At 49.3% G+C, this 27085-nt stretch overlaps 1 protein-coding gene and 1 long non-coding RNA gene across 4 annotated transcripts in view; one reads left to right on the top strand and one right to left on the bottom strand.

Moving 5' to 3' along the window:
* Positions 1–20379: 20379 nt before the first annotated feature.
* LOC144330857 (uncharacterized) lies at positions 20380–25488 on the bottom strand. The gene is made up of 2 exons (XR_013397441.1): positions 24520–25488; positions 20380–21316 (listed from the first exon to the last, which is right to left on the bottom strand). It is a non-coding gene; the product is annotated as an uncharacterized LOC144330857 (long non-coding RNA).
* Positions 23211–27085, top strand: part of KCNK9 (potassium two pore domain channel subfamily K member 9) — a 110254-nt gene continuing 106379 nt past the window's right edge. For 2 of the 3 annotated variants that reach the window (XM_077944065.1, XM_028852946.2), the window contains exon 1: positions 23211–24748. In XM_077944065.1, coding sequence (XP_077800191.1) covers positions 24085–24748 — 664 coding nt within the window. In that variant the 5' untranslated portion in view covers positions 23211–24084. The remainder of the gene's footprint in view (positions 24749–27085) is intronic. The other variant, XM_077944064.1, reaches the window with a different exon arrangement.

Genomic DNA, 27085 nt, shown 5'->3' with positions numbered 1-27085 from the left:
CAAGGAAGCAATGCATCATGAGTGAGAGCTAGGAGAGACAAAATCAGCAAATGCAGGGTTGAAAAAGAATCAGATACTGGACTTATCAGACATAGACTATAAAATGACTATGCTTAACGTGTTACAAGAAATGAAAAAGAAGACTAAAATGGATAAAGAGCTAGAATATAAGAGAATCAAGCAGAACTTCTGCACCTGAAAAATAGAATTGAAGTGAAATATTGAATGAATAACTTGAAGAGCAGATTAAACTCAGTTCAAGACAGAACTAGTGAATGAAAGGTAGAATTGAAGATGTTATTAAAAACAGAAACCAGAAAATATGAAAGAAACTTAAGGAAACACGGAGGACAAAGTGAGAAACTCTCAAATATATCTACTTGGAGTTTCTGGAGGAAAAGATAAAGAAAATGGAGAAAATGCAGTATTGAAGAAATAATGACTGAGAACTCCTCAAAACTCATAAGGATAAAAATCCACAGATTCACGAAGTCCAAGAAATTCCTAGTAAGATAACAGTTAAAATACACAGTTGACATATCATAATACAATTTCAGGAGACCAGATGCAAAGGGATGATTTTTAAAAGAGAAAGACAAGACAAATTACTTTCCAAAGAGTGGCAATTGATTAACAGCTGACTTCTCACCAACAACAATGGGGTCCAAGAGTTAGTGAAATAATACCCAGACGTGCTGAGCAACAAAAATACTTCCCAATGAGTAAAAATAATGACATTGTATTATAAACAAAAGCAGAGTTTTCCACCACCAAAACCTCATTAAAGGGAATTTGAAATACAAGTAGAAGGAAATTGATACCAGATGGAATGTCAGCGATGCAAGAAGGAAGGAAGAACAAATTCAGTGATACATATGTCAGTAAATCTAAACAAACGTTTACGGTACGTGTAATAATGTGAACTGTTGAGTTACAGCATAATAGAATTAACGTATATAGCAAAATAGCACATAAATGTTGGTGAGGGGATTATTGGAATTAAAGTGTGATGAGGTCCTTTAATTTCAATTTCAAATATTTAGGAGGAGGGTAAAGGTATTGATTCACTTAGACTTGGACTTTGGTGCTTTATTTATGAAAGTTTCAGCCAGGCATGATGTTTCATGCCTGCAATTCCAGGACTTTGGGAGGCTGAGGTGGGAAGATCACTTGAGCCCAGGAGTTCAAGACCAGCTTGGGCAACATAGCAAGACCCCATCTCTACAAAAAATTTAAAAATTAGAAGTGGTGGCTCATGCCTGTAGTCCCAGTTACTCAGAGGGCTAAGATTGGAGGGTCACTTGAACCTGGAAGTTTGAGGCTACAGTGAGCCATGATTGTACCACTATACTCCAGCCTGGGGGACAGAACGATAACCTCTCAAAAAAGTTTCCAAGTTTCCATTTCTGGGGTAACTATCAAGAAGATGAAAAATAGCATGAATAACTTCTAAATTTGTGAACCCCAAAACTGGAATAAGGAAAACTAATCAGTCTGAAAGAAGTCAAGAAAGAAGAAAAACTACAGAAAGAAATACAAATGGTAGAGCAAATAAAACCACAACCCTAATGGTATCAGTAATACCAATAGTGATGCTTACACTTAATATAGCCATATGTGTTGGGCATTCTTCTAAGATTATATATATATAACCTTTATGTATATGCTATAAAATATAAACTAAAGTATGCTTATAAGGAAGTCTCTATTCCTTTCTTAGGAGATACATATAGATAAGCTTACTTACAAAGTCTTTTTTTTTTTTTTTTTTGAGATGGAATCTCACTCTGTTGCCCAGACTGGAGTGCAGTGGCACAATCTCAGGTCACTGCAACCTCTGTCTCCCAGGTCCAAGCGATTCTCCTGCCTCATCCTCCTAAGTAGCTGGGATTACAGGTGCCCGCCACCATGCGCAGCTAATTTTTTTTTATTTTTTTAAATAGAGATGGGGTTTCACCATGTTGTCCAGACTGGTCTTGAACTCCTGACCTCAGGTGAACCATCTGCCTTGGCCTCCCAAAGTGCTGGGATTATAGGTGTGAGCCATGACTCCCAGCCAAAAATCTTTAAAGTAGATATTGTTATTATCCCTGTATTACAGTGGAGAAAAATGAGGCACAGAGAAGTTACGAAACAGCTAAAAAGTGATTATAAGTTACAGAAATAAGTACCTACAATAAACGAAAATATACTAAATCTGTTAGATGAAAGATGACAAAACCCACAAGATCAGGTTTATGATGTTTACAATATACATTAAAACATAAGGATACAGAAGGTTGAAATAAAATGGCAAGAAAATATGTACCAGAAAAGCCCTAATGAAAAGAAATTATAAGGCACAAAAAACAAAATTACTTCTAGAAATAAAGACAATAATATCATGATGATAAGAGTAGTAATTCACCAGGAAGCTATAATAACTCCAAATTTGTATGCAAGTAATAATACAGTGTCAAATACATAAAGCAAAACCTGACAGAACTATAAGGAGAAATAGACAAACCAATAATTACAGTGGAAGATTTTAACACAGCTCTCTCAGAAAATGAAAGATTAAGAAGACAAAAATTATTAAGGGTATAGAAGATTTGAAAAGTCTAATAAATTTGACTTAATGGACATATATAGAGTATTTCACTCAACAGCTCTACAGAGACATTTTCATCAAGCAAATATGTTATTATTTGTTTTATGGCCCAATATGTAGTGGAAGGACTGTTATGTAGATCACATTATCTGAACCCAATATGATTCGGTTAGAAATTGATCACCTTGGCCGGGCGCGGTGGCTCACGCCTGTAATCCCAGCACTTTGGGAGGCTGAGGCGGGCGGATCACAAGGTCAGGAGATCGAGACCACGGTGAAACCCCGTCTCTACTAAAAATACAAAAAATTAGCCGGGCGCGGTGGCGGGCGCCTGTAGTCCCAGCTACTCAGGAGGCTGAGGCAGGAGAATGGCGTAAAACCCAGGAGGCGGAGCTTGCAGTGAGCCAAGATCGTGCCACTGCACTCCAGCCTGGGCGACAGAGCGAGACTCCGTCTCAAAAAACAAACAAACAAACAAAAAAAAGAAATTGATCACCTTTTTGTTGTTTATCACTTTAATTTTTTATAATTATAAAAGTCTCATGTATTTGGAAATTAGGTAACACTTCTAGGTAACTCATAGTTGAAATAAGAAACCACCATGGAAAGTAGGAAATATTGAAAATGGACAATAATAAAAGTATATGTCAAAACGAGTGCTTCAGATAAGTCAGTATTTAGAGGGAGAATTTATAAACTCAAATGCTTGTAATCAAAAGAGGAAAGTGTGAAAGTTAATGAGCTAAGCACCATCCCCAGGAACTGAAAATGATGGCAGTAGAGATCAAAGAAAAGAGAAGGATATAATAAAGATAAGATCATAAATTAATAAAATAGAAAAGACTCACACAATAGAAAAAAGCCAAAGTTTGTTTATTGAAAAAGCTGATAAAATGGAGAAAACTCTGACTAGATTAATAAGGACAAAAGAAAAGGCACAAATAACCGCATTACAAATAAAAGGGACATCAGATATTGCAGACAATGATACAAGGATATTATAAACATAAGAGGAAATGATGAAGAACTTTATATCAATAAACTTGAAAACAAATATAAATTTTCTAGAAAAATGTAATAAAATTTATGATAATAGACTGCATAATCCTAAAGCCAGTAAAGAAATCAAATCAAGGTAAAAGTCTTTCCAAGAAGAAAACTGTAGGCCCAGATGGTTTTTAATCTAATAAACATTTTAAGGAACAAAAAATTGTCATGATATACAAAATATTTCTAAATGTGCTAAATGTGGAAAAAGTAAACACTCAAATGTTGTTATAAGGTTAGTATAATCTTAATACCAAAATCTGACAACATGAGAAAGGAAATTTCAGGCTAAATCAGGCATCATTTAAAATGCAAAACTTCTAAATGTTAACAGATTCAATGATGTGTGAAAAAGTTAGTGTGTCATGATCAAGGTGTCTTCATTCAGAGAATGCAAGGTTGGTTTCACATTAAAAAAGCATTAGTGAATTCACCCCACTAACAAATTAGAAAAATCGTATGATCATCCTTTAATGATCATATCAAAAGCTTTTGATAAAAATCAACATTATTTCAGTGTTAAAAACTCCCCAAGCCCAAAAAGAACTCTCAGCAAGCTAGGTCTAGAAGATAATTCCCTTAACCTGATAAAAGACTACCTATAAAAACTACATACAGCAAGCCTTATTCTCATTATTGAAGCAGGAATAAGACAAGGATGCTCATTATCTTCACTTTAGTCAACATTGTATAAGGGGTCCATACTAGCATAGAAAAGCAAAGAGAATCACACATAAAGGCATAAAATCTAAAAAGCAAGAAACAAAACTCGTGTACATTATATCATCAATAACAAAAACTAAAGAATCTTTAGATTTACTAGAATTGTAGTCAGCAAGGTTGTTGTATACAAAATCGATATACAAAAATCTACAACATTACTGCACCATAGCAAGAAACATCTAGAAAATACAATTATAAACGTTATTCTTAGAACTACAAAAAATATAAAGAACCCATGGTAGGAAGAATAACAGCATCTGAAAGATGTCTACATCCTAATTCCCAAAACTTATGATATACTGAGTTACATGGCAAAGAAGAATAATTAGTACAGATAAAATTAAGCTTGCTAATCATCTGGTCTTAAGATAGCGAGATTATGAAGGTAGATGTAATGTAATCATGAGAATTCTTAAAAGGGAAAGAAGGAGGCAAAGGAGAGCCAGAGGGATGGCAGCAAGAGAACTTAGCTCAATGTTGTTGGCTTTAAGGATGGAGGAAGGGGTCAAGAGCTAAGGAATGCCTCAAACTTCAGAAGCTGGAAAAGGCAAGGAAATATGTTCTCTAGAAACTCCATAAGGAATGCAGACCTACTGACACCTTTATTTCTGCCCGGTGAGACTCATTTCAGACTTCATCCTTCCAGGACTGTAATATAACGAATTTGTGTTGTTTTAAGCCACTAAGTTTGTGGTAATTTGTTACAACCTCAATAGGAAACTAATACAGAAACCAAGAATAAATCTTTCTTTAATATCCAAGACCTTTATGGAGAAAGTTATAAAAATTTATTGTAGGACATTAAAGAAGATCTAAATAAATGAGTTCAAGACTCCTCATAAAGATATAAATTCTTGCTACATTGATCTACAGATTCAATGCAACACCAATAAAAATCTTGACTTTTTTTGGTGGAGTTTGGCAAGCTGATTCTAAAATTTATATAGAAATGCAAAGGTCCAACAATAGCCAACCTACTCCTGAAGAATAAATCAAAATGCATTTTTATGCTAAAGCAATTAGACAGTGTGGAATAGACAAATGGACCAGTGGAGAGCCCAGAAATGGACCCATGCATATGTGAAGACTCAATGCATGACATATCACTATCACATGCCAGTGGAGAAATGAGGGGCAGTTCCTTACACAGTGCTGGGAAAATGAGTAACCATAGGGAAAAAGAGATGTTGGACCCTACTACACACCATATAAAAAATGCTTTCTAGGTAAATATGTAAATATGAAAGGCAAAGTTATCAAGCATATAGAAGACATTATAGATATCTTTATTATCTTGGCATAGTGAATGGATGTTCTAAATAAGACACAAAAAGTGCAAGCCATACAAATGATAAATACAACTATATGAAAGTTAAGAACGTTTGTTCATCAAAATTTACCACAAACAATGGAAACACAAGTCACAAGCAGAGTAATAGGAGGATCTGACACTGAACTAAGAATATTCAACCTGGCAAGGATATGTGACTTATCTTCAGAATCCATGGGGCAGAGCAAGTTTCATGACTCCAACTGACTGCAAATGGGTCCTATCTCTCATAGGAGTAGGAGATAATGGGATATAGTGAACACCTTAAGTCCCTACCACTTCTAGTAAAGTTGAGCTAGTCACAGGCTAGAACCCAACAATTCCACTACCAGGTACATACCTTAATGAAACCCAAAGTCTTGTTCAACATAATATATGTTCCAGAATGTTTATAGCATAATTACTAATAATAGGAAAAAATGACAAAATTCATATGTCATATTAAGAATAGAATGGATACACTATGGCATATTCTATAGAATAATACTACAGTGGTCAAAATGCAACAACGTGAATGCGTCTCAAACACATAATGTGGAAGGAACAAAGCAGGGGATAGAAGAATACATGCAGTGTGAGTCCAATTAAGTGCAGTTTTAAAAGTAAATCAATGTATTTATGAAGGATATATACACAAGTTGAAACACACACAAGCAAATGATAAAGACCAAAAAGTAATTAACATGAAATTTAGCACACTGATTCCCTCTGGGGGAAAGAATAATGGGATTTTTGAGGAGCAAACAAAGGGCTTTAGAAATTAGGAAATGTTCCATTTCTTCACCTGCACAGTGGAAACTTAATTCTAGGTCTCTGTCCAAAAAGTGAGATATTCAATTCAGGTGATGAGAATTGTCAAAGACGTGGCTTTTGGTTAAGAAAAAAGAGAAAGAATTTTAAGATCCGTTGGCACTGACCCAGCAAACCAATAAAGAATTCTTCCTTCCTTCCACCTTTAGAATTTAGTTTGCCATTTCAAACCTGCTGATTAAGCACCGTGTGCTCCTGGCAGCCGCCCAAGCCTGCTCCTTTGTAAGTGAGTGAAGCTGGAGCCCTCAGGCAGGAACGCCTGTAGCACCACGGACAGCGACCTGCAGCTAGCACTTGGGAGACAAGCCTTATAAGGCACTCAGTTGCAGAAGGGCAGAAGTCTTAAAAGTCTTGGCCCAGCCCCCCAAAAAGGTGGTGGCAGAGCATGAAATAGAATCCAGGTCTCCTGATGCTTAATTCAGTGTCTATTGTATTCCGCCTGGCCTTGAATAAATGGACTGGAACTCTTCGATGAACCAGGAAGTCACCAGAGGACGTGTAGGGCTTCCATGTCTGTCATTGAAAGCTTGGACGTCACATCCAGTCTCATCTGGGTTTAGATCTGGACTATGCCCTTTAGATCTGGACTCTGCCCTTGCCATTTGAATGTCCTGGGAAGTCACTGCACCTCTCCAAGCCTCAGTGTTCATAGTATCGCCTCCCTACAGAGTTTCTCCCTACAGAGAATTCAGTGATAGTAGGTATATCTCATGCTCAGGATAGCAGTGTGCACAGTGCTGCTCACTTCAAACACAGGAAAATTCCCTTAGCCTTTCCCACAGTGTATTTCAAATCATAAGGGAAAGGAATTGGTTTTATAGAATGTATAAAAGATGCTGAAACAATATCATTGTTTAGAGCCTGCTTTGGAAATAAACCCAGTAAAATTTCCGTATAAAATCTTGGTATTTCCTAAAAGATATTAAGGCTCCGTTGGATGTCTTGGATCTCTCTAGTCTTGTTAATTTGAGCTCGTCAATGCACTAGTAACCATTGCCTAACATCTACTTGCCTCTGTCATGCCAAAAGATGCTGGGAGAAGAGGGGTGACAATATCCTACAGTGTCCCCAGGGCCAAGGGTCCCCAACCACACAGTGCATTCCCAGAATAAACCTCATAGGGTAGTGTATTATCTTTTTGAGATGTTACTGGATTCTATTAATGTTTGGTAGTATTTTATTTAGAAACTTTTAACTTATAAGTGCCATTCATGTGTGGTTTCCATTAACGCATATTACCCGTACTAAAGTTATTCTAGATGCATGGAATGAATAAGGGAGTTTTGCTTCTTTTTTTATGGCTCAAAATAGTTTAAACAACATTGAAATGATTAGTTCTTTAGAAATTAGGTACAACTCAGCTGTAAGCCTGTCTGATTCTGCTGCCTTTCACTGACAGATCTCCCATCACCTTCTCCAAATGATAATTGGTCTATTAGAATTTTCCATTTTTTTCTTGAATTGATTTTGGTAATTCTACTAGAAAATCATCCATTTCCTTGAGGTTTCAATTTGTTATCACAGAGTTGCATATAATATTCTGTCATAATTATTTTTTATCTCCCCTGTATCTGTAGTTATATTGGTTATCTCTGCATTCTTATTCCTAATCTTGTCTAATTTCGGTCTCTTTCTTCATTCTCTGTAACTGGACTCATGAGAGTTTTTTTCTATTTTATCGGCCATTTCAAAGAACCAGCTTTTGCATTTACTTATTCTTTACACTATTTTTTAATTTTCTGTTTCATCAATTTCAGTTCTTATCTTTGTGAATTCCCTCTTTCTTGTTTCTTTTATTGTTTCTTTTCCTTTCTTGAAACAGGTAGTAAAATAATGTTATGTTTAGTCTTTTTCCCCTTCTAATAAAGACATTTAAGGCTGGATGTTTCTAAACAGTCTTAACTTCACTCCCTATCTTTTTTTTTTCCCCCCTTTGAGATGGAGTCTCGTTCTGTCGCCCAGGCTGGAGTGCAGTGGCCGGATCTTGGCTCACTGCAAGTTCCGCCCCCCGGGTTTACGCCATTCTCCTGCCTCAGCCTCCCAAGTAGCTGGGACTACAGGTGCCTGCCACCTCGCCCGGCTAGTTTTTTTTGTATTTTTTTAGTAGAGACGGGGTTTCACTGTGTTAGCCAGGATGGTCTCGATCTCCTGACCTCGTGATCTGCCTGTCTCAGCCTTCCAAAGTGCTGGGATTACAGGCTTGAGCCACCGCGCCCGGCCCATTCCCTATCTTTTAATAGGAAAGCTTCTCTTTTTCTTTGTTTTCCAAATAGTATTTAATTTTTTCTTTGATTTTCTCTCTAATCCAAGGATTATATAGGGATATTTTAAATTTTTAAGTAAAGCATTTTTCTTGTTTTGCTCCCTTTTAATTATTTATTTCTACTTATATGGGATATGGCCAGAAGCACATGGCCTGTGCAAAACTTTGTTCTTGTGTCCTTGAATTTGGTAAAATGTTCTTTAGTTTCTATCATATACTGATTTTTAGCCAGGTATAGTGTGTGGCATGCACCAATAGTCCCAGCTATACAGGAAGCCGAGGTGGGAGAATCGCTGGAGCTGTTCGAGGAGTTTGAGACCAGCCCACACACCATAGTGAGACCCCATCTCTAAACAAACAAATAAAAGTATTCTGTCCATTGTATATCATATGGATGGTCACATCTGTTTGTTGCATTTTTCAATTCTGATGTCATTCTTTGAAGCTGGTTGTTCTCAAAAAATTTTAAATGTACAGAAAAGCAGAGAAACAAGTATCATGAACACCATATACATTGCAAAGATCCAATAACTGTGCGTATATTGCTATATTGTTTTTCACTGGGGTATTAAAAGTAAATGATAGTCTTCATGGACTTTCACTCCTAAATGCTTACATATCCACCTTTAATAACAAAGGGTGCTTCCCCCCATAACCATGATACCATTATTGCACATGAGAAAAGAACAATAATGTCCTATGGCATTCTAAAACTCCACTTACGTTCACATTCCCCTAATTGTTCCTCAAATGGCCTCTTTAAATCTGATTTGTTCAAACTATGATTCAATCAGTAGGCATACAATACATCACACTGCTGCTTCCCTGTCTAGTATTTCTGTGTCCATGTCTGATAGAAGTATGCAGTTATCTCTCATTATAATTTTATTTTTATCAAATTCTCTTTTCTTTCCTAGTATTTTTTGCTTTATATATTTGTTCCTCTTTTTTTCCCCATACAGGCTTATGGCTATATATTGCTTCATTTTATATATATATATATACACACACACACACACACATATATAAATTATATATATACATTTTATATATATATATATATATATATATATATTTTTTTTTTTTTTTTTTTGGGGAGACAGAGTCTCGCTGTGTTGCCCCAGGCTGGAGTGCAGTGGTCTGATCTCGGCTCACTGCAACCTCCACCTCCCTGGTTCAAGCAATTCCCCTGCCTCAGTGTCTGGAGTAGCTGGGATTACAGGCGCACACCACCACACCCAGCTACTAATTTTTTTGTATTTTTAGTAGAGACGGGGTTTCACCATGTTGGCCAGACTGGTCTCAAACTCTTGACCTCAGGCAATCCGCCCCCTCGGCCTCCCAAAGGGCTGGGATTACAGGCATGAGCCACCACACCCAGCCGTTTTCTGTGTATTTCTAATACATGGCTTATTATTATCTCTTTTTTTGTTCATTTTGCTTGTTGAACCCGATATGACAGTGTTTGTATTCTAATGGGAGAATTCACTTCTTTTCATTTAGAGTATTAACTTTAATTAATTAATGTAATTCCTACAATATTCTTTTGTTGATTTTTGCCATTTTTTTGTCCTTTCCCTTTCTCTCATTTTTGATGGTCTGATTAAGTTGTTCTTCCTTCCATTTCTTCCCCTTTGTTAATTAGGAAGTCCCTACCATATCCTCCCATTGCTTTCAAAGCCACCTCCTTTTCCATCTTATGTAACCAGGCACAGATTTCTCTACTATTAGCTGAAAACAACATGCCAACTATTTCACACAACAAGATGTTCTATTTCTTCCATAATTATTATTCTTTGGTCTAAAAACGTGACACTTCTAGAGTTCTTTTATTTTCTTCCTCTCCCCTCCCCTTCAAGGATGAAACTCTGGAAAACGTCTAACTTCCCCTCCCCTCAGCTCCTAGAGGCTGCTGAGCTGTGACTTTTATGAAGAGCCTATCATCAGAATTTTCCCTTCCAGTCTGGACCTCCTATTTCAGGAGCCCTTACTCAGCACTTCTGCTGTGCAGTCTGAGACAGGTCTATCCTTATTCATTGTGATTTAATTTATCCACATATCAAGGTCTGCTGCTCACCACTGTGTCTTTCTCTTTTCATCTCTCTTCATTTCGTAGCCTCTATTCTGTCTCATTTGTTCTTGGGTTTGAGTCTTCTCCCAAGTCTTTTCCTCAGCTGGGAGATGTGGGTGATTCAGGCAGCACACTCTCAAACTTCTCTCATTTGCCTTCCCAGGTGAGGGGAAGCTTGCCTGGGGACAGGATTCTTGGGTCAAGGTCTTTGCTTGGTGGGAAGCCAAACTGCACTCCCCAGGCATGACCCTGTGACATGCTGCAGCCAGGAAACGAGATTGGAAGTGATGTAGGACTTCTGGGCAGAAGTTTTCAAACCCATTGCAGCATTTGTCACATTCCCTTTCCCTGCCAGGGATCATGAGGCTCTTATCAGAAGAGCCTGGCCTGTCTGGGAGGGACCCCAGGAAACAGAGCTACCTGCAAAGCCACCCATTGACTCACATGAGCAGGAAATAAGCCTTTGCTGTTTTAAGCCATCGATTTTTAACTTTTTGAAATCTTTTGTTACTGTTGCATAACCTATCCCATCCTGATTGATTCAGAAACCTATAGGATATGAGCGCCCTTTCTCTAGGTGTAACTGTTCTCCTCTCTGACTGGTGGCCCCTTACATGTTATAATTTTTCTTTATCAGCTCTTGAGGGTGCAGGTCTGATTGCCAAATGCCCCTGGGTAAAGATGCTGAGATGCAGTTGAACCCAGTAGAGAGAAATTGATTAGGGAGGAGGCCTTCAGAGAAAATGGGAGGGTCTGGGAGAGGCTGGAGAACTATCACACCAGCATGTAGGCCTGGCCCCGGGTGAAGACAGAGGGAAAGATGAAGGAAGCTGTGGTCCCCAGGGCCTGGCCTTGAATCTTTTTCCTGCATACTTACCATGATGCCAGAAGAGATGGCAAAGCCATAGTAGAGATGAGTGCTGGGTTGGCTGAAAGTCAGATTGGCCAAGGATACAAGGAGTGGGGAAGGGGATGTGTTTGAAGCTGACCTGGGGGCCTTGTTGCTGATGATGAACCATGGCCATGGTGATGGCAACATGAACATGTGTTGTCAGCAATATGAGCTCCCAGGGGGCAGGGATGGTGCCCACCTCACCTTTGTATCATCAGTACCGGGACCGGGAATTGGCCAAATAGATGCTTAACAGATGTTTGTGTCAAGAAAGAATGAACATGTGTTTTTCTCCTCTGGTCCTGAGGCTGTTGAACTCTAAGGTCTAGTCTGGGAGAGGGAGGACTCTGGAGTGGAAGCACCAAGGAGGTGCTTGGACCAGAATCACAGAACCTCACTCTGGGTTAAGCCTTCTCTGCCATTTCTTCTGTCTGTCTGACCACCTGCTCACTTTCCCTTCTATTGGGGGAGTTCCCCTGCTTCTCCCCACATTCCCCTCTTCCCCCCTGATGCCCAGATCCTCCTGCTACCACCTTTACCTGGCTGGATTTGGAGTCTCCAGGACTGCTGGCGTGTAGGCGTCACTGGTGCCCCTGTGGCAGGAGAAGCAAGAGTAGCTTGCTACAGAGTGAGGTTCGAGGCTAAGGACAGAGGCAGACACCACCAGCTCACATCCAATCAGTGCTTCCCTGTGCCAGGGACTCTGTCAAGAGGAAAACATGCACCCATCCCTACTTCAAGACAGGAAAACCAACACTCAGTCTGGCGAAGTGACCAGCCCACAGCCAAACAGCAGGTACACAGTGGAGTCAGGATTCCAAACCAGGACCATCTGACTCAAAGCCCACTCTTTTGTGCTCTCCTGAGTTAAGGTCAGAGACTGAACTAGTGCAGTACATGGCCCACATTATAGATTTTCATCCACCCTCGCCCTGCCTGATTAGCAAGGAGTCTTCATTACATCCATTCTGCAAGGGAAAAGCCTGAAGCTCTTGAGTCCAGGGCCCTCACCCCAGGACATGTTGGTGCTCAGGCCAAGATCTGAACCAGGTCTGCCCAAGGGCACAGCCTGGGTTCTTGACCAATATTGCCTCCCTCCTTGCAAAAGGTGTTCTTTCCAGCCACATCCTCCCTCAAGCATGGCGGTCCTGAAGTGCCCATGCTCAAGTTGGCTTTGATTTGGGGAATATTCACCAGTGCTCCAGACTGCAGAGTTGTCACTACCCAGGGGAGACCAGTCTGATGCCTCCTGACGTCCCAGGAGGTGGCACCGTCTCTGACCTTATGCTCAGGAAGTTCTCCTAACCCCCTCTGGGTACCTCCGGAGTCGTGTCAGAGTCAGCCAGGATCAGATAGAATGTGGCTTGCCCAGGGAGGCTGACCATGTTGGGGACAGATGGGGCCTGGACTGGTTGCATGGGCTTCTGCTCTTGACACATCCCAGACCAGCTCTCTGGCCTCGGGCTGAGCCCTGTGTTCAATGGAGACAGGAATCTCTGCCTGGTCCCATCCTGGGCTGTACTGTGGGAACGTAGGAAGTGCCCCCAAAACAGGAGCACCACTCAAGATGTGCTTGCTGCAGAGGATGGTGGTTCTGGGCCCAGACACAACCTCTCAGCTGGGCTGGTGGGGGCATCAGTGTTTCTTGTTCCTCTCTGGGGCCTCCTCTGACCTCCTCCCCTGAATGCTCCATTGCCTTTGCATTGCCATGGCTCCCTTGAACTCAGCTTTTGACTTGGGGCTGTGAAGTCTATGTTTCCTGAAGCTGGCCCCCACAACCGCTAAAATGGTACTGCCAGACTTCCCCAGAGGCAAAATCCTTAGGATTTGGAGTCGTTTTTAAATGTATACTTTATTTTTCAAATTTTTGTGTTAAAAGGTATTAATTTTGTGATCAAAAATAGAAAGGGTAGGGCCGGGTGTGGTGGCTTACACCTGTAATCCCAGCACTTTGGGTGGCCTGGGTGGGTGGATCACCTGAAGTCAGGAGTTTGAGACCAGCCTCGCCAACGTGGTGAAACCCCTGTCTCTACTAAAAATACAAAAATTAGCTGGGTGTGGTGGCGTGTGCCTGTAATCCCAGCTACTCGGGAGGCTCAGGCAGGAGAATCGCTTGAACCAGGGAGGCAGAGGTTGCAGTGAGCCGAGATTGTGCCACTGCACTCCAGCCTGGGCGACAAGAGTGAAACTCCATCTGAAAAAGAAGAAAAGGAACATGATATTTTTTAAAAAGGGTCCATGACTCAACCTGCCACCATTAAAGAGACTTCAGGCATTGGAGTGGTGATGGGAGAGATCTGGAGAAATAGGGACACTTCTCCATTTCTGTTCCAAGGTACTGGGGGCCAGCTGGTGGCAGTTGGTATCAGAAGCAGCTGTGGGAACTTCACCAAACTCACCCCAGCAGCCCCTGGTCCCTGTGAGTGGACCCTGACACTGTGAAGGTGGTCAGCGTGGCAAAGGAGGCTCAGCTGTGGCTCAGCTGTTGCCCAGCTGAACCTGAGCCATGCACACCATAACCTGCACATATTTATAGTCATCAGTGATGCCGTCATGATGGCTTGAACTGGCCACCCATTTCTTGGGGGTCTTTTTCCCTCCAGAATCAGAAATACTATCAGAGAGCTCCCTAGGTCCCAGGTCCCTGTGCCCCAGAGGCCAGCAGGGATGTGGGTGCTGAGATCCCATACCCATCCAACAAGGTGTTCCATACCTCAGCACCCTCCTCTACACAAAGCACAGAGCACATTTCTGCGAATGCACAAGGGAAGTCCAGTCCTGCCTATGCCTTCAGGAACCATTGCAATCTAGCCCTGCCTCCTGTCTTCCTTGGGGCCAAGGAAAGCTGACCTCTGATCTTGTCTTGTGACACTTCTCCTGGCTGCCCTCACCCTAGCCACATCAGCCACCTTGCTCTTCCTTGAACATGCCAAGCTCTTCGCCCTCAGGGCCTTTGCATCCGCTGTTCCCTCTGTCATTCAGGCCTCAGCTCAAATCCCATCTCCTTGGGGACTCTTCCCTGACAGGTGCATCCCAAAGGTCTCCCCCTACACCACACACTGCCTCCTAATAATTGCCTTCTGTTTGATCATCTCCCTGCAATCATCCTCTCAGCTTATCCTGCCGGTTAACTGACTCGTTGCACATCTGTGCATGAGCATGTCTGCTCTGTGCGAGAAGGGACCTTGCAGGTTCTGCTGCCTGGTCCCCAGTACCCCTTGTAGATACCAGTGGGAAGAACTGGGTTTCTGAGCTGCATCAGACACCCTGGGGAACTCAGGACGGCCTGGACCTGGGTTCTGGGGACCCGGAAGGTGCATGGTGTCCCCTTTTACAGACAGTTAGCTCCGTGACCTGGGGCAAGTCCCTAGAGTTCTCTGTGCCAGAGTCTCATTTGTCAAATGAGGAAGATACCTAATTGGCAACCTGCCTTCTTGCGCTATGGGAAGGGACTTAAACTTGGATGAGCCCCTGCTGTGAGCCAGGCACATCCTAGAGGCATCGCCTGTGTTGGCTCAATGCTCACAGCAACTGTGTGAGCCGGGAATTTGCCCATCTTCCTGCCTGGGGACCAATACCAGACCCTCTACCGGGAAGCCTGCTGGGACCCCCCAGCCTGAGCTGACCAGGGCTCCTGCAGCCCCGACATGATCCCATGGGCCTCTGTTTCCCACACCTGCCATCTCCCATCAACCTCATGTTGCCAGCAAGTGAAGGGAGCAGAGAGCAGCTCAGGAGCAGAGAAGGCTCTCTGAAGCCCGTGTACTTCCAGAGGCCACCAGGAGGTAATTCAGTTTGGTAAATGTTATCCGGCCCTGTGCTGGGTGCTGTGCTGGATGCCAGGGGACACAGATGGATCGGATACAGGCCCTGCCCTTAGGAAGCTCCAGGTGACAGTGACGAGTGCTGAGGGCAGATGCTGTTGCAGTGGAGAGCTCTTAAGGCCGTGGCTCAGAACAGCCTGGGGTCCAGGAAGGCATCCTGGGACAGCGCCAGTGCTTGGGGGGGCCTTTGGGGGCCTCTGAACGCACCCAGTCCTCTCTTCTCTTTCTCTGGGAGTTGACAGCGCCTGTAATGATACAAATGATACACCTGTGCGTCCCCGAAATAGCAACGGCGTGTGCAGGGATGCCGCATCACGCTGCGAAGTTGCTGCCACCTCGGCTGCGTTTGCAGAAATACCTTCTGCCACACAAAGGTGAAAATGGCAGAGGCGACAACCAGGCTTCTGAAAAGGGAAAATATTTAAACACCTTCCACAGGGATCTGTAAACTCTCGGCATAGGCACAACGAATGCTCCACGTGACTGGGCTAAAGTTAGCTCCCGCGGGGAGGGAGCCGGCTGTGTAGTAGCGTCTCCACCGTCAGCGTGTGGCGGCTGGCACCGCTCCCTGGCTGGCGGGCAGTTAGGTGGAGAGAGGAGGGCAGCATGCCCTCTACACTCGGAAGAGAATCAACATTGGCTGAGTGCACACTGGGCACCCGGGCCTCTGCCAGAGCTGTGCGGCCTCGTATCATGACTTCACCTGGCAGGGGACCGGCTCTTTCTTCTTGTTTCACCAACAACAAAAGAGGCACAGAAAGGGTCCCTCACTTGCCCAAGGTCACACAGGGCACAGGTGACCACATCGAGTTTGGGACTGGGCCTGACTGGGAAGCCATGCTCATCCCACAGCCCAAGGGGGCTCCAGAGATCATCTGGGGAAAGCCAAGGATTCTGGTGATAGAGAAGCTGGGGATGCCAGGCGTGTGCTTCAGGGATAGGCTCGTGCTGTGGAGGGAGAGTCCTCAGACCCAGGGTCCAGGCCTTGCTTTGGCTCTTCACCTGTGCTGACACTTTACAGGTGTTCCGGCTCCGTAACCTCAGCAGCCCTGCAGGCGAATCCCATCTCATCTCCAAGTGCAAGACAAGGAGACCTGACTGGGTGGCTTTCCTGGCCTCACAGCTAGTGAGGTCTCAACACGCTGTGATCTTTGTTTTTAAGAGCACATTTTTATTTTTATCTTTATTTTAAGAAGACAGGAGAGCTGGGTCCAACAAACATCCCCTTACTACGAATATCCTGTTATTCTGGGCACTGGGTGGGGGTAGGTGACTGAGGGAAAGGGGACCAATGCCATTTCCTGGCCACCAGTCACTATGCTGTCTCCACATCTATTTTATTAATCAGAGCAACAAATGCCTGGCAGCCTCTGATTTGTGCCCAGGGCACCCAGAGTGAGAGCTGGGGACAGAAATGTGTTCCCTGCTGCCCAAGAGGCCCAGCTTCTTATCCCAGCCCTGGATCGCAGTGAGAGCCTGTGGGCAGAGACACACACTGTCCTTCCACGCCCCCCCACCCCCTTGCTTTGGAACAGCAGGGTATCCCCGGAGTATCAACCCTGCCTCACCTCAGTTAATGAGACCTTCATGGCGACGTAGGTTTCATACCCACTGCAGCCCCTCTTGGGATGTGTTGGCCAGAAGAGCCTCTGCAGATTGTCCGATTGATCCTGGCAGCCGCTTGTGCTCCGTGGGGAATGCAATGCAGCTATTTATGGATCAGGCGTGGAGATGGGCAGTGGTTCAGGCTGCATTAAGAAGCCTGATATCCGCTAATCAGATTTCCTCTAATAAAGCAAGGGCAAGTGCATGTGTGCAGCTTGGTGGGGGGGCGTCCTTGGCTTAAGCGGAGAGGGCCTTGAAGGAGGGGGGCTTGGCCTGGCTTTTCCTTCCTTTGCTATGTGATCTTGAGTCTGGGACTGATCTGCTCATCATCTATTCAAATGAAATCCCTGCTCTTAAAAGTCCCCTAGCTCTGGGGCAGATCCACCCCACTCTGGGCCCGATTCCGCCTCCCATCCTCTTCCTGTGCAGTGTGGGCGTCAGCCATGCCAGCACCTTTGCCCATGTGGCCACAAGGACACCCCCTGGCACACCAAGAAGCTTTGAGCTTGAAAATGCCCAGGAAGACCACCAGGGCTTGGCATCTAAGGGAGAGACCCCATCCAGTTTGGGCTCATGTCCGCAAGTCACCCGCTCACTTCCTGGGCAGCTGGAGGTCTAATAACTCAAAGGTCGCCTGAGCTCAGTCAGGCCTGGCCTCGGTTCCCCTCTTCCACTGCTGGCTCTGCCCCTTGTCTCTCAGAAGTTCTGAGCCAGATTCCTGCCTCCCTTCCTCCTGGCGCTCACCTCATCACTAACTGAGTCCTGGGGACTCCTCTTGTCATTTTTGGATTTATCAGGGAGCCAATGAAACAAGTTCTGAGCACCTACTGTGTACCAGGGCCTGGGTCGCCCCTCCGTCTTCCATCTCAGTTTTCTGGTTGCCACACTGGCCCAAACCCTTGTGGCCTGTGCCTGGTGAAGAAGGACACTCCTTTCCTCAACTCCTGGTCCTACAGAGGCAGTGCCTTTCAAAGGACTCCTCCCACAGCAACTGTTGTACGCTCAGAGACCCTTGGCTTTGTCACTGGCCAGTGGGAATGATAGTGACAGTCTCACAGTCTTATCCTGAAGTCTTATTCTGAGTCTTATCCTGAAGACTCAAGTTAGAGCAGGGAATGTGCCAGCTCTGGCTCCACATCCAGCAGGTGATTGAGACGTATGCAGTCACCTGGATCAGCACACAGGGGCCTCCTTTCTCCATGCCGCATACACCATCACTGCCACTCCCGCCTGGCTCCTCTCTTCTCTCACACTGGGTTTAAAATCTTCTTTGCCTTCTCAGCTGGGGCCTTGAAAGGAATCAAGTCAGTGCTGAGTCCAGGAATGGCCTTATGTGTACCCCTGTTCAAGATTCTCAGGCCGTAATAGACCCCAGCCGGAGACAGTGGTGGGATTGATTAGCAATGTCTACTCTGGGCAGAGGTGGAGGGAAGGGCAGGTTGTATGCCAGGATCAGTGAGCCCACCTGTAGCCCCACTCCCCTCTCTTTTCACCATTTGAGCCTCTTTCTCTTTGCTTTATTATTTCTCTTCCACCTCTGTCTGTCTTGCTCCTTTTCCTCCCTCCTCACTATATTGGACACCCACAGACATTAGAGCCAAGGCCTAAACCTTGGGGACTCTCTCAGTCATGGCCTGGGCCATCTCTGCCATATGCACAGCCTTGTGTTCCCTGGCTCTCCTGCATCTACTTCTTCTGCCTTCCTGTGAGAGCTCTCACAAGGAGCGATGACTGATGATTGAACCAAACCCTGTTCTTTCATTCTCATCAAATATTCATTGTGCACCTACTGTGTGGCAGGCCCTTTGTGGCCAGGTTGGGTCAGATGTGGCCCCTGCCCTCAAGGAGCTGACAGTCTGTTGGGGGAGAGTGGCAGTCCCCAAATGAGTCATTGTGATAGAAGTATTCTGCCAGGAGTATATGCAGGGACACAGGGGTCTAGTCCAGCCTGTAGGGGCAGGGAAACTTCTGGAGGAGAGACCGCCAGAGCTGAATCCTAAGAGATGGGGAAGAGGGGCTGGGTGAGAGAGGTCATGGAGGCCAGATATCGGGATGGGAATGCCAGGCTGAGCTTAGACTTGACCCACAGGCTCCTGGACAGTTTTCACCAAGAGTCAGCCTGTTTAAGAAGGTGGCCCTGGTGGCAGGCGGAGAAGACAGTAGGAGGTTCAGCTGCAGGCAGCAGGGCCAATGAGGTGGCTGAAGGACCAGAACTGGTGCAGGGCTTGTCTATGCAGAGCCAGAAGCGGAACTAAGACCTCCTGCCTCCCAGTAAAGGTATCTGGGCTGGGCCAGCAATTCCCCAACGCACAGTCCTCAGGACCTGATGCTGCAGCTGAATGAGTTTGGGAAACGCTGCTCACAGCGTCTAGGGGTCACCATGCCTGTTAGCAGAACAAAGGCTCTGAGAAGTCCTGCACCTGCCCCTATTTAACCCAGTGTTTCTCAAACTGTATAACCACAGAACACACTTGTTCACATTCTGAAGAGGAGGCTGGGAACCCCTGGATGAGCATGGCTGCCTGTCTTGGGAGTGCTTTTCTCTGGAATCTGACACTGGAAGTCTAAAGTTATCAACTGTACCATCAACTGTGCAAATGTCACTGGCCTTGAGAAATCAGCTAGGAGCAGTGAGGAATCTCTACATCTGGCAGGGAGGCCACTGAGGAAGGGGAGACTCATCACAGCCTCTCTCTGTGATTTGAGGCCACTGGACTCCTTGGTGCCTCACCTTCCTTGAAAGTAAACAGGTCAGTGTTAAATCCAGGAACGGCCTTATGTGTACCCCTGTGTGCAAGATTCTCCAGCTGTTACAGACCCCAGCCAAAGACAGTGCTGGGATCAATGAGCAATGTCTGCCCCAGGCAAAGGTGGAGGGAAGGGCAGGCTGTACACCAGGATCAGTGAACCCACCTATGGCCCCACTTGCCTCTCTAGCCTTCCCCATCTGTAAAATGGGCACCCCTACCTTTTTCAAAGATGTGGGCATTAATGTGACAAAGCGTTAAATATACCCAAGGAATCAGGATGTTGTGGAGAAGCAGACAGCCCGCCTTGGCCCAGACGCACTGCGGTGATGTGGAAGAAACACTGACCTGGGAGTTGGGTCCTCCATTAGTGTGGGACCAGGATAAACTGGTGGGCCTCTCTGGGTAAGAACAGGGGCTGCAGGCACACCCACTGTGTGTAAAGAACGAAGCAAACAAGTAGGCAGCAAGCAGATAGAGTTATAAAACCATGATGTTCTTTATTAGCTAATAAGGTACATCTGTTTTCACAGAAACTGAGGTCCAAGGGAGGCCCATGTTGGGGCTGCTGGAGGGCGCAGACAGGCTGTGAACACAGCACAAGGGCACCAGCAGCACCGGGCAGGCTTGGGACCAACTGACGGTGGCTTAAGCCCACAAGAGAATGCACCTTCTCACCCCAGTTGGGTGGCTCTCATGTGTGCCACGTGCCTGCATTGGGGTTCTCAAAGAGTCAGGAAGGACCCGCCTCCCTCCTCAGGTCACATATCTGCTGACAGCTTTATAACCAACCAGAGGAGGACTCTGATTGGTGGAGGTGCACCTTCACACGTCCAAGTCCAGCCAATCATCGTGGCCCTGGGGAATTCTGGACTCTGGCCACACCTCAGTTCCACATCCTTCTCCAGGGGGAGCTAGAGTTGGGACACCCAGACCCACAGGGGCTGCGAGGGAGGCAGGCATCCAGAGGCACCGCCCCCAGCCAGACTCTCTGGGCTGCCGTGTGGCACACACCATCCGGGATGAATGCCGGGGATGTAGGGAAGATACTTGATTGAGCCCCAGGCTTTGCTCCAAGGAGCTCCCATTCCACCCGCAGGTCCAGAGCCTTGGAAGGTGGCACATGTGGGGTGTGGATGGGCGGACCAGGAACCCTCTGCTTTCAAGGCTCAGACACTGCCTGGGAGGACCTGAGTCCACGGGTCTATTCCCACAGGTGGAAGAGAGGAAGAACCAGCGTCTGGGGACTGGTGGGTGGCCACTCAAGGCACTCTAAGCTTGGGGCCATAAAGCAGTGGGGGTCCTCGAAGGAGCGCTAGACAGAAGCCAGGGAGAAGCTTCCAGGACTGGCTCCACATCGGAATCACTGTGGGATCCTGGGCACGTGATCCTGTCTTGCTGGAAGTTTTCCCATCTGTAAAACAAGGGGTTTGGAGTAATTCATCTCAGAGGTCCTTCCAGTACGCACACAGCGGTTGCGCTTTCCTGAAAGGCTGTATGCAAATGAAGTTCCGTAAACCAAATCTAAGTGGCTCTGCAGAGCGCGGCGTCTGCCGGTGCGCCCCTCCCCCGCCCGCGCTGCCGCGGGGACAGCCTGGACTTCCCCGCAGCGAGGCCGGCTGCGCGGCCGCCCCGTGGGTCGGAGTCCAGTGCCCCCTGGCGGCGCCGAGGCGGGCAGGCGGCTTCCGGACCGCGCGGAGGCCCGACGGCTGTGACTCAGGGGTGGCGCCGCTGCCAGGGCGGCGGGAGGCCTGACTGGGGTTCCGTCGTGGGCTGAGCCACGGCGCAATTAATTACCAGCTGCTGGGAATCCTTGTCGCCCGCTCGCGGTGACTCACCCGGCAGCCAGGCTCACTTGCCGAGCGCGGGGGCTTTGGTTTCCAAAATGAATCTGGGGAGAGTGCCTGCTCGGGGTGGGGCTCCCCGCTCCCTCGCCCCGCGCCCGCAGACCCAGCGGGGACCTGACGGCTCAGACGTAGCCCACAGCGCGGGCTCCCCTTCCCTGGTGGGCACCCGTGAGCCCTGGAAGTGGGGTGCAGAGAGTCCCAGCTGGGGGACCTCGGTGAAGCACTGGGGTCCCAGACCCGCTGGGCCCGGGGTCCCTGAGGCCGGGGAGCCGGAGCACCGCTCCAGAGGGCGACCCACAGAGGGGCTGGTCTCCTAGAGCCCGCGAGGTGCGCAAGGGTTAGGTCTGATTCCCCAGCCACCCCCTGGCCAGCTGCTAACCCGCCGCCAGGCGACCCTTTCCCACTCCATCCCTTCCTTGGCTGGGGTCAGGAGAGGAAGGGGAGCCCCGGGGTCTCTGAGGCTTGGGTCTGTCCGTTTGGAGCTCCACTGCTCCAGGCGGGATTCAGGAAGCCGGTGGTCAAGGGAAAGCCCCTCGATAGCCTAAACGGAGAGGGCGGGGAGGGGGAGGAGGCAAAGGAGGCTGAAATGGGAAGGAGATAAAGCCTGGAGAGGGCTCATCTGGAAGCAGGGAATAGGTGCGCCCCGGCCCGAGCCTCGTGTTCCTACCCCAGGTGGTCCTGAGGGGGCTTCTGCGTGGCTCAGGGCTGCATCCAGGACGCACCTTGCGCCCAGCTGTGGGGAACCAAAGAGTGATTATATATATATATATATGTGTGTGTGTGTATATTGTTTTTTGGTTTTTTTTTTTTCTTCAGTAAAGCAACAGAGAGGGTACTGGGTCGGGGGATTGCGATGTCTTTCCCCGCTGTCCTGACTCCAAAACTGGCCGCCCATGCTGTCCTTAGCTCTCTCCAGGGAAACGACTCAGGTCTGCAGGTGCTGGCCCAAGCGGGCTGTGCCGCTGGGAGGCCAGGGGTCCGAGGCAGCCCTCGGGACCCTACCACTCCACGAGGCCATGTCCCTGGCCAATGACACGCTCCCGCGCCGGGTGGCTAGGTGGGGTGTGGGGGGTGTGGGAGACCTCGTGCACCGCTGCCGCCGCGCTCCTGTGTGCCCATGGCCCCCTCCCCTTCTGCTCCCCACTCTCCGCCCGATTTGCCTGAAGCTGCCAGCTTGCCATCTCGGGCTGAATCCCATTTTCCTCCCCCAACCCCTAGTCCCTCAAACTCTCCACCCTCCAGGGCTGCTCGCGCTCTTGGGGAGCGGGGCTAGAAGGACCCAAGCAGCCTCGTTTATCCTCCCATCCCCCGCCAAAACCCGCCGGCGGCTCCGCCCCCGCCCCCTCCCTGGCGGCTCAGGCCGCCCCTCCCGGGCTCCCTCCGCGTGCGCCCTGCGCCGCGCTGGGTCTGCAGCGGGAGCTGCCACAGCAGCCTCGCCAACTGGCTGGGGACCAGGCGGGAGGTGGCGCGCCCTGGAGGCTGCGGGAGGGAGGGAGGGAGGCCCGGCCTCGGCGTAGCCCGGCCCCCACTCCCCGAGGCCCTCCCGCCGGAGCGGGGCTGCCAAGCGCACACACACACACACACGCACATACACACACGCGCACACACACATTCGGGCTCCCAACGGCGCGCACGCACGTAGCGCCCGGGGCAGACCAGCGCCGCGGCCGCCTCCCGGGACGCCCGGACGCCGGAGGGCCCGGACTCGCGCGCGGCTCATGCGCCCGCGCCCGCCCAGCTGCTCCGCGAGGCCCGCGGGACCCCTCCCGCCGCCGCCGCCGCGCCCGCCGCCCCCGGAGGAGCGGGCTGGCTGACCGCCACCGCGCTGTCCCCCGGCAGCCCCCGAAGCCGCTCCATCGCTGTCCCTGCTGTCCTGGGGCCGCGCCCCGCTCCCGTGCTTTGGGGGTTGAGCCGAGCAAACTTCGCGCACCGGCCGACGCCCGGCGGGGACCCCGCTGCGCACCCGCGCGCCCGGGTGGGCGCTAGGCGCGCGGACCTTTGGGGAGCCGGCTGCCCCGCCCGCTGCACCTGCTCGGCCCCCTCCCCTCTTGCAGGGGACTCCAGAGACACCGCCACTTCGCAAACTTTTCCTCCCCACCACCGAGAGGGGGCGAGGAGGGGTAAAAGGGGAAGCAGGTCCCGCGGGGCGCGCGGACCTGCAGGCTCCTTGCTGGGCGCCGCCACCCGCGAGCTGGACCCACAGGGGTACCGGGCCCCGCGGCCGCCCTCCGGCCGCTTTCTGGCTCCGGTTCCCGTCCCTGCTTTTCCCGCGGGAGCGGGGGGCGGGGTGCGGAGGGCAGCGAGGCCCGCGCGGTACCCAGCGGGGCCGCCCTGCATGGCCCTGCGCAGTGGGGCGGGCTGCTTCGGCCGGGTCTGGCGCAGGGTGTCCGGGTTCCCGGACGCCTGGCCCCGGCGCTCGAGCAGCCTCCTGTGCCTGTCCGCCTTCTCGGCTGAGCCCGGGCCCGCGCCGCCCCTGCCCCGCCAGCCGCCTCGCGGTGGCGGTGGCTGTGGCGGCCCCAGCGGAGGGGGCCCCCCCCAGCCTCCCCGCCCCCCGCCTCCCCGCTGCTGCTGCTGCTGCTGCCGCCGCCGCTTACAACTTGGAGGCGGCGGCGGCGGCGGAGGAGGAGGCGGCGGCGGCCGCCGGGCGCTGCAGTGGGACGCGCGCGGCTGTGAGCCTGCGGGACATGCCCCCCGCGCCGGCTCCTTGCTGGCGGCCATGAAGAGGCAGAACGTGCGGACTCTGTCCCTCATCGTCTGCACCTTCACCTACCTGCTGGTGGGCGCCGCCGTGTTCGACGCCCTCGAGTCGGACCACGAGATGCGCGAGGAGGAGAAACTCAAAGCCGAGGAGATCCGGATCAAGGGGAAGTACAACATCAGCAGCGAGGACTACCGGCAGCTGGAGCTGGTGATCCTGCAGTCGGAGCCGCACCGCGCCGGCGTCCAGTGGAAATTCGCCGGCTCCTTCTACTTTGCCATCACGGTCATCACCACCATAGGTAAGGGCTGGGCGCGCCGCCGGGCTCCCGCGCCCCGGGAGGAGTCCGGGGAGGCGGCTGAGCGCGCGGCGCAGGGCTGGGTGCAGGGCGTCGAGGGTTAAACGCAGCCTCCCTTGGGGGCCTTCCCGCAGCGCCCCCTCCTCTCTAGGGAGCCCCCACCTCTGCGGCGCCTCCAAGCCTCACCCTTCGGGGACCCCACCCGGTGCTCTCCACCGCGCTGGTGTCTGGGCCGGGCGTGCGAGCCCCGAGCGAGTGTGCCTGAGCCGGGAGGGCGGAGGCGCCACTTTTGCGAAGAGAGTGGAGCGCTAAGAATAATCCCATAGCAGACACCCACCCACCCACCGCCCCGGCGCGGGCTGGGCTGCGCGGGGCTCTAGAGCCTTACACTTACTACCTCTCTGGGAGTTGGAGAGGGCTGGCCTGGCACCCATGGCTCCCAGAGGGACTCAGGTGGCAGGGGAGTGCGCCTGAGGCATGGGAGGCACTGACCCTCCGTAACCCCTGGACCCCCCCGGCAGGCTTCGCTGAGCTCAGATTTCATCTTTCTTCCCCGGGTCCTTTTTCTCCCTGAGTTCCAGTTCTGGAGCTTGGACTTCCCAGGCCCCTGGGAGGAGAGAGTTTGCTCTCTGGTGCTTGCGGTGGGGGTGGCAGCCCCTCAGTTGCTCTCAGTAGAGGTGGAGAGTGGGGGCAGGGCAGAACCTGCCCACTCCCTAGGCTGTGACAATGGGAAAGGCCAGTCTAGATATTGCCCACAAACCAGGGAACTTGAGCCTCAGTCACGAGAGGGGGTCCAGCTGGTAAACTGCAGGGATGCCTGCCAGCCCCACTGCCAAGGGCGCTATTCACAGAGTAGGGTCTCTGGTGGGTCCCGAGGGCAGTGTCCCCTCTAGGGCTGGGGGCTGGGAGGACTCCCAGACGTTATACTTGGAGACCTGTGGGAGCTGGGGCAGGTCCCTTCATCCGGGTGGACGCTGTGGATACCCTGCATGGCAGGAGGCAGGGTGGTTTCTCTGTGGTTCACTTGCCCCAGTGAGGCAGGCTGCCTCTCTAGGGCCATCTCCTTGGACCTGCCAAGGCCAGTGTGTTAGTGGGGGTGGTCTGTTTCCTGCACCCCTCAGGGCTTGACACTCCTGTGCCCTGGGCAGGGACCTCTTCCTTCCCCCCTCCCTCCTTCCCAGCTCCTCCTGTCTCCCTTCTCTGGACCTCCTCTTCTAATTTCCCTCTTGATATTTTTCTTTGTCTGGAAATCTCTGCATACTGAAAAAACAGGATTTCTCAGTGCCATATGCAACAGGAAGCGCCAGCACAGGACGGCTTGTCTTTCCTTCTTGGTTGAAAATACTTTTTAGAGAGTCATCTTGTTTTAAATGTTTAATTCATTGGTGCAGGTTTTTCTGTTTGTGAAGGAAATTGTCCTTCTGTTATCTACATAATCAGCTTGGCTCTTGCTTGCCCCACGCCCTTTGCCCAGCACCCCAAATACAGATGACTCCTTCCCTTCCCACACTGTGATTCCAGCATCTGAGAGGGCCAGTCATTCCCATCATCTCTGGCTTTAAACTGTGGCAGTGGCACGCAGATGCACAGGGCAGTGATTCTGGAGGACAGGGGCCTGTGTGCTGGAGAGCTGGAGAGTAAGAAATACGCCTCTGAAACTGGCCACCCCTGGGGAGAGGAGAAAGCCCCAAGCCCCTTAAACATGCCTTTCGGGTTGAAGATGGAAGACAGGTGAAATTGGCTAGCATACTGGCTTCCAGTAGTAAAACAGGCACATAAAATGCTTGGCTGATCCCGAGAGTTGAGCTGCAACATTGAGGAGAGGATTGGTGTTAAAAGCAAACCCTGAAATGTGCCAGTTTTCCTTAAGAAATACATTGTTGAGACTGATGAAGTTTTTATTGAGGTCTGTTTCTGTGATTGATTCTGATTGGTAGCTTTGGGTGTATGCCTGTCACGGTTAAAACTCCAAAGAGAAGCTGTCAAGGGAAGTGTAGCTTAATGGAGGCTGTCGGCTTCGCTCAGGGCTGTGGGACTTGTACGAACAAGGGACCAGAGGCCATCTGAGGAATTCGCTGATTTTCCTTGCTTCCTTCTTTGGGCTTTCCACTGATTTTCTGGAAAGAAAGGTTGGGAAAAAATTGTGTGTGTGTGTGTGTGTGTGTGTGTGTGAATAAAATACAGCTCTGACACTAACATAGCTATCCTGTTGTGGAAAGACATTCAACTTGGAACCCACAGACCTGACTTGGAATCTGAATTCTGCTGTAGTGTAAAGACCATAGGGAGGGCATTCCCCAACTCCTGACCTCAGTTTCCCCACCTGTAGAAGGGATGTCT

Source organism: Macaca mulatta, chromosome 8 (genome assembly GCF_049350105.2).
Source record: "Macaca mulatta isolate MMU2019108-1 chromosome 8, T2T-MMU8v2.0, whole genome shotgun sequence".
Lineage (NCBI taxonomy): Eukaryota > Metazoa > Chordata > Mammalia > Primates > Cercopithecidae > Macaca > Macaca mulatta.
The sequence above is the reverse complement of the archived record's forward strand: the minus strand, read 5'-3'. Positions and strand labels throughout refer to the sequence as shown.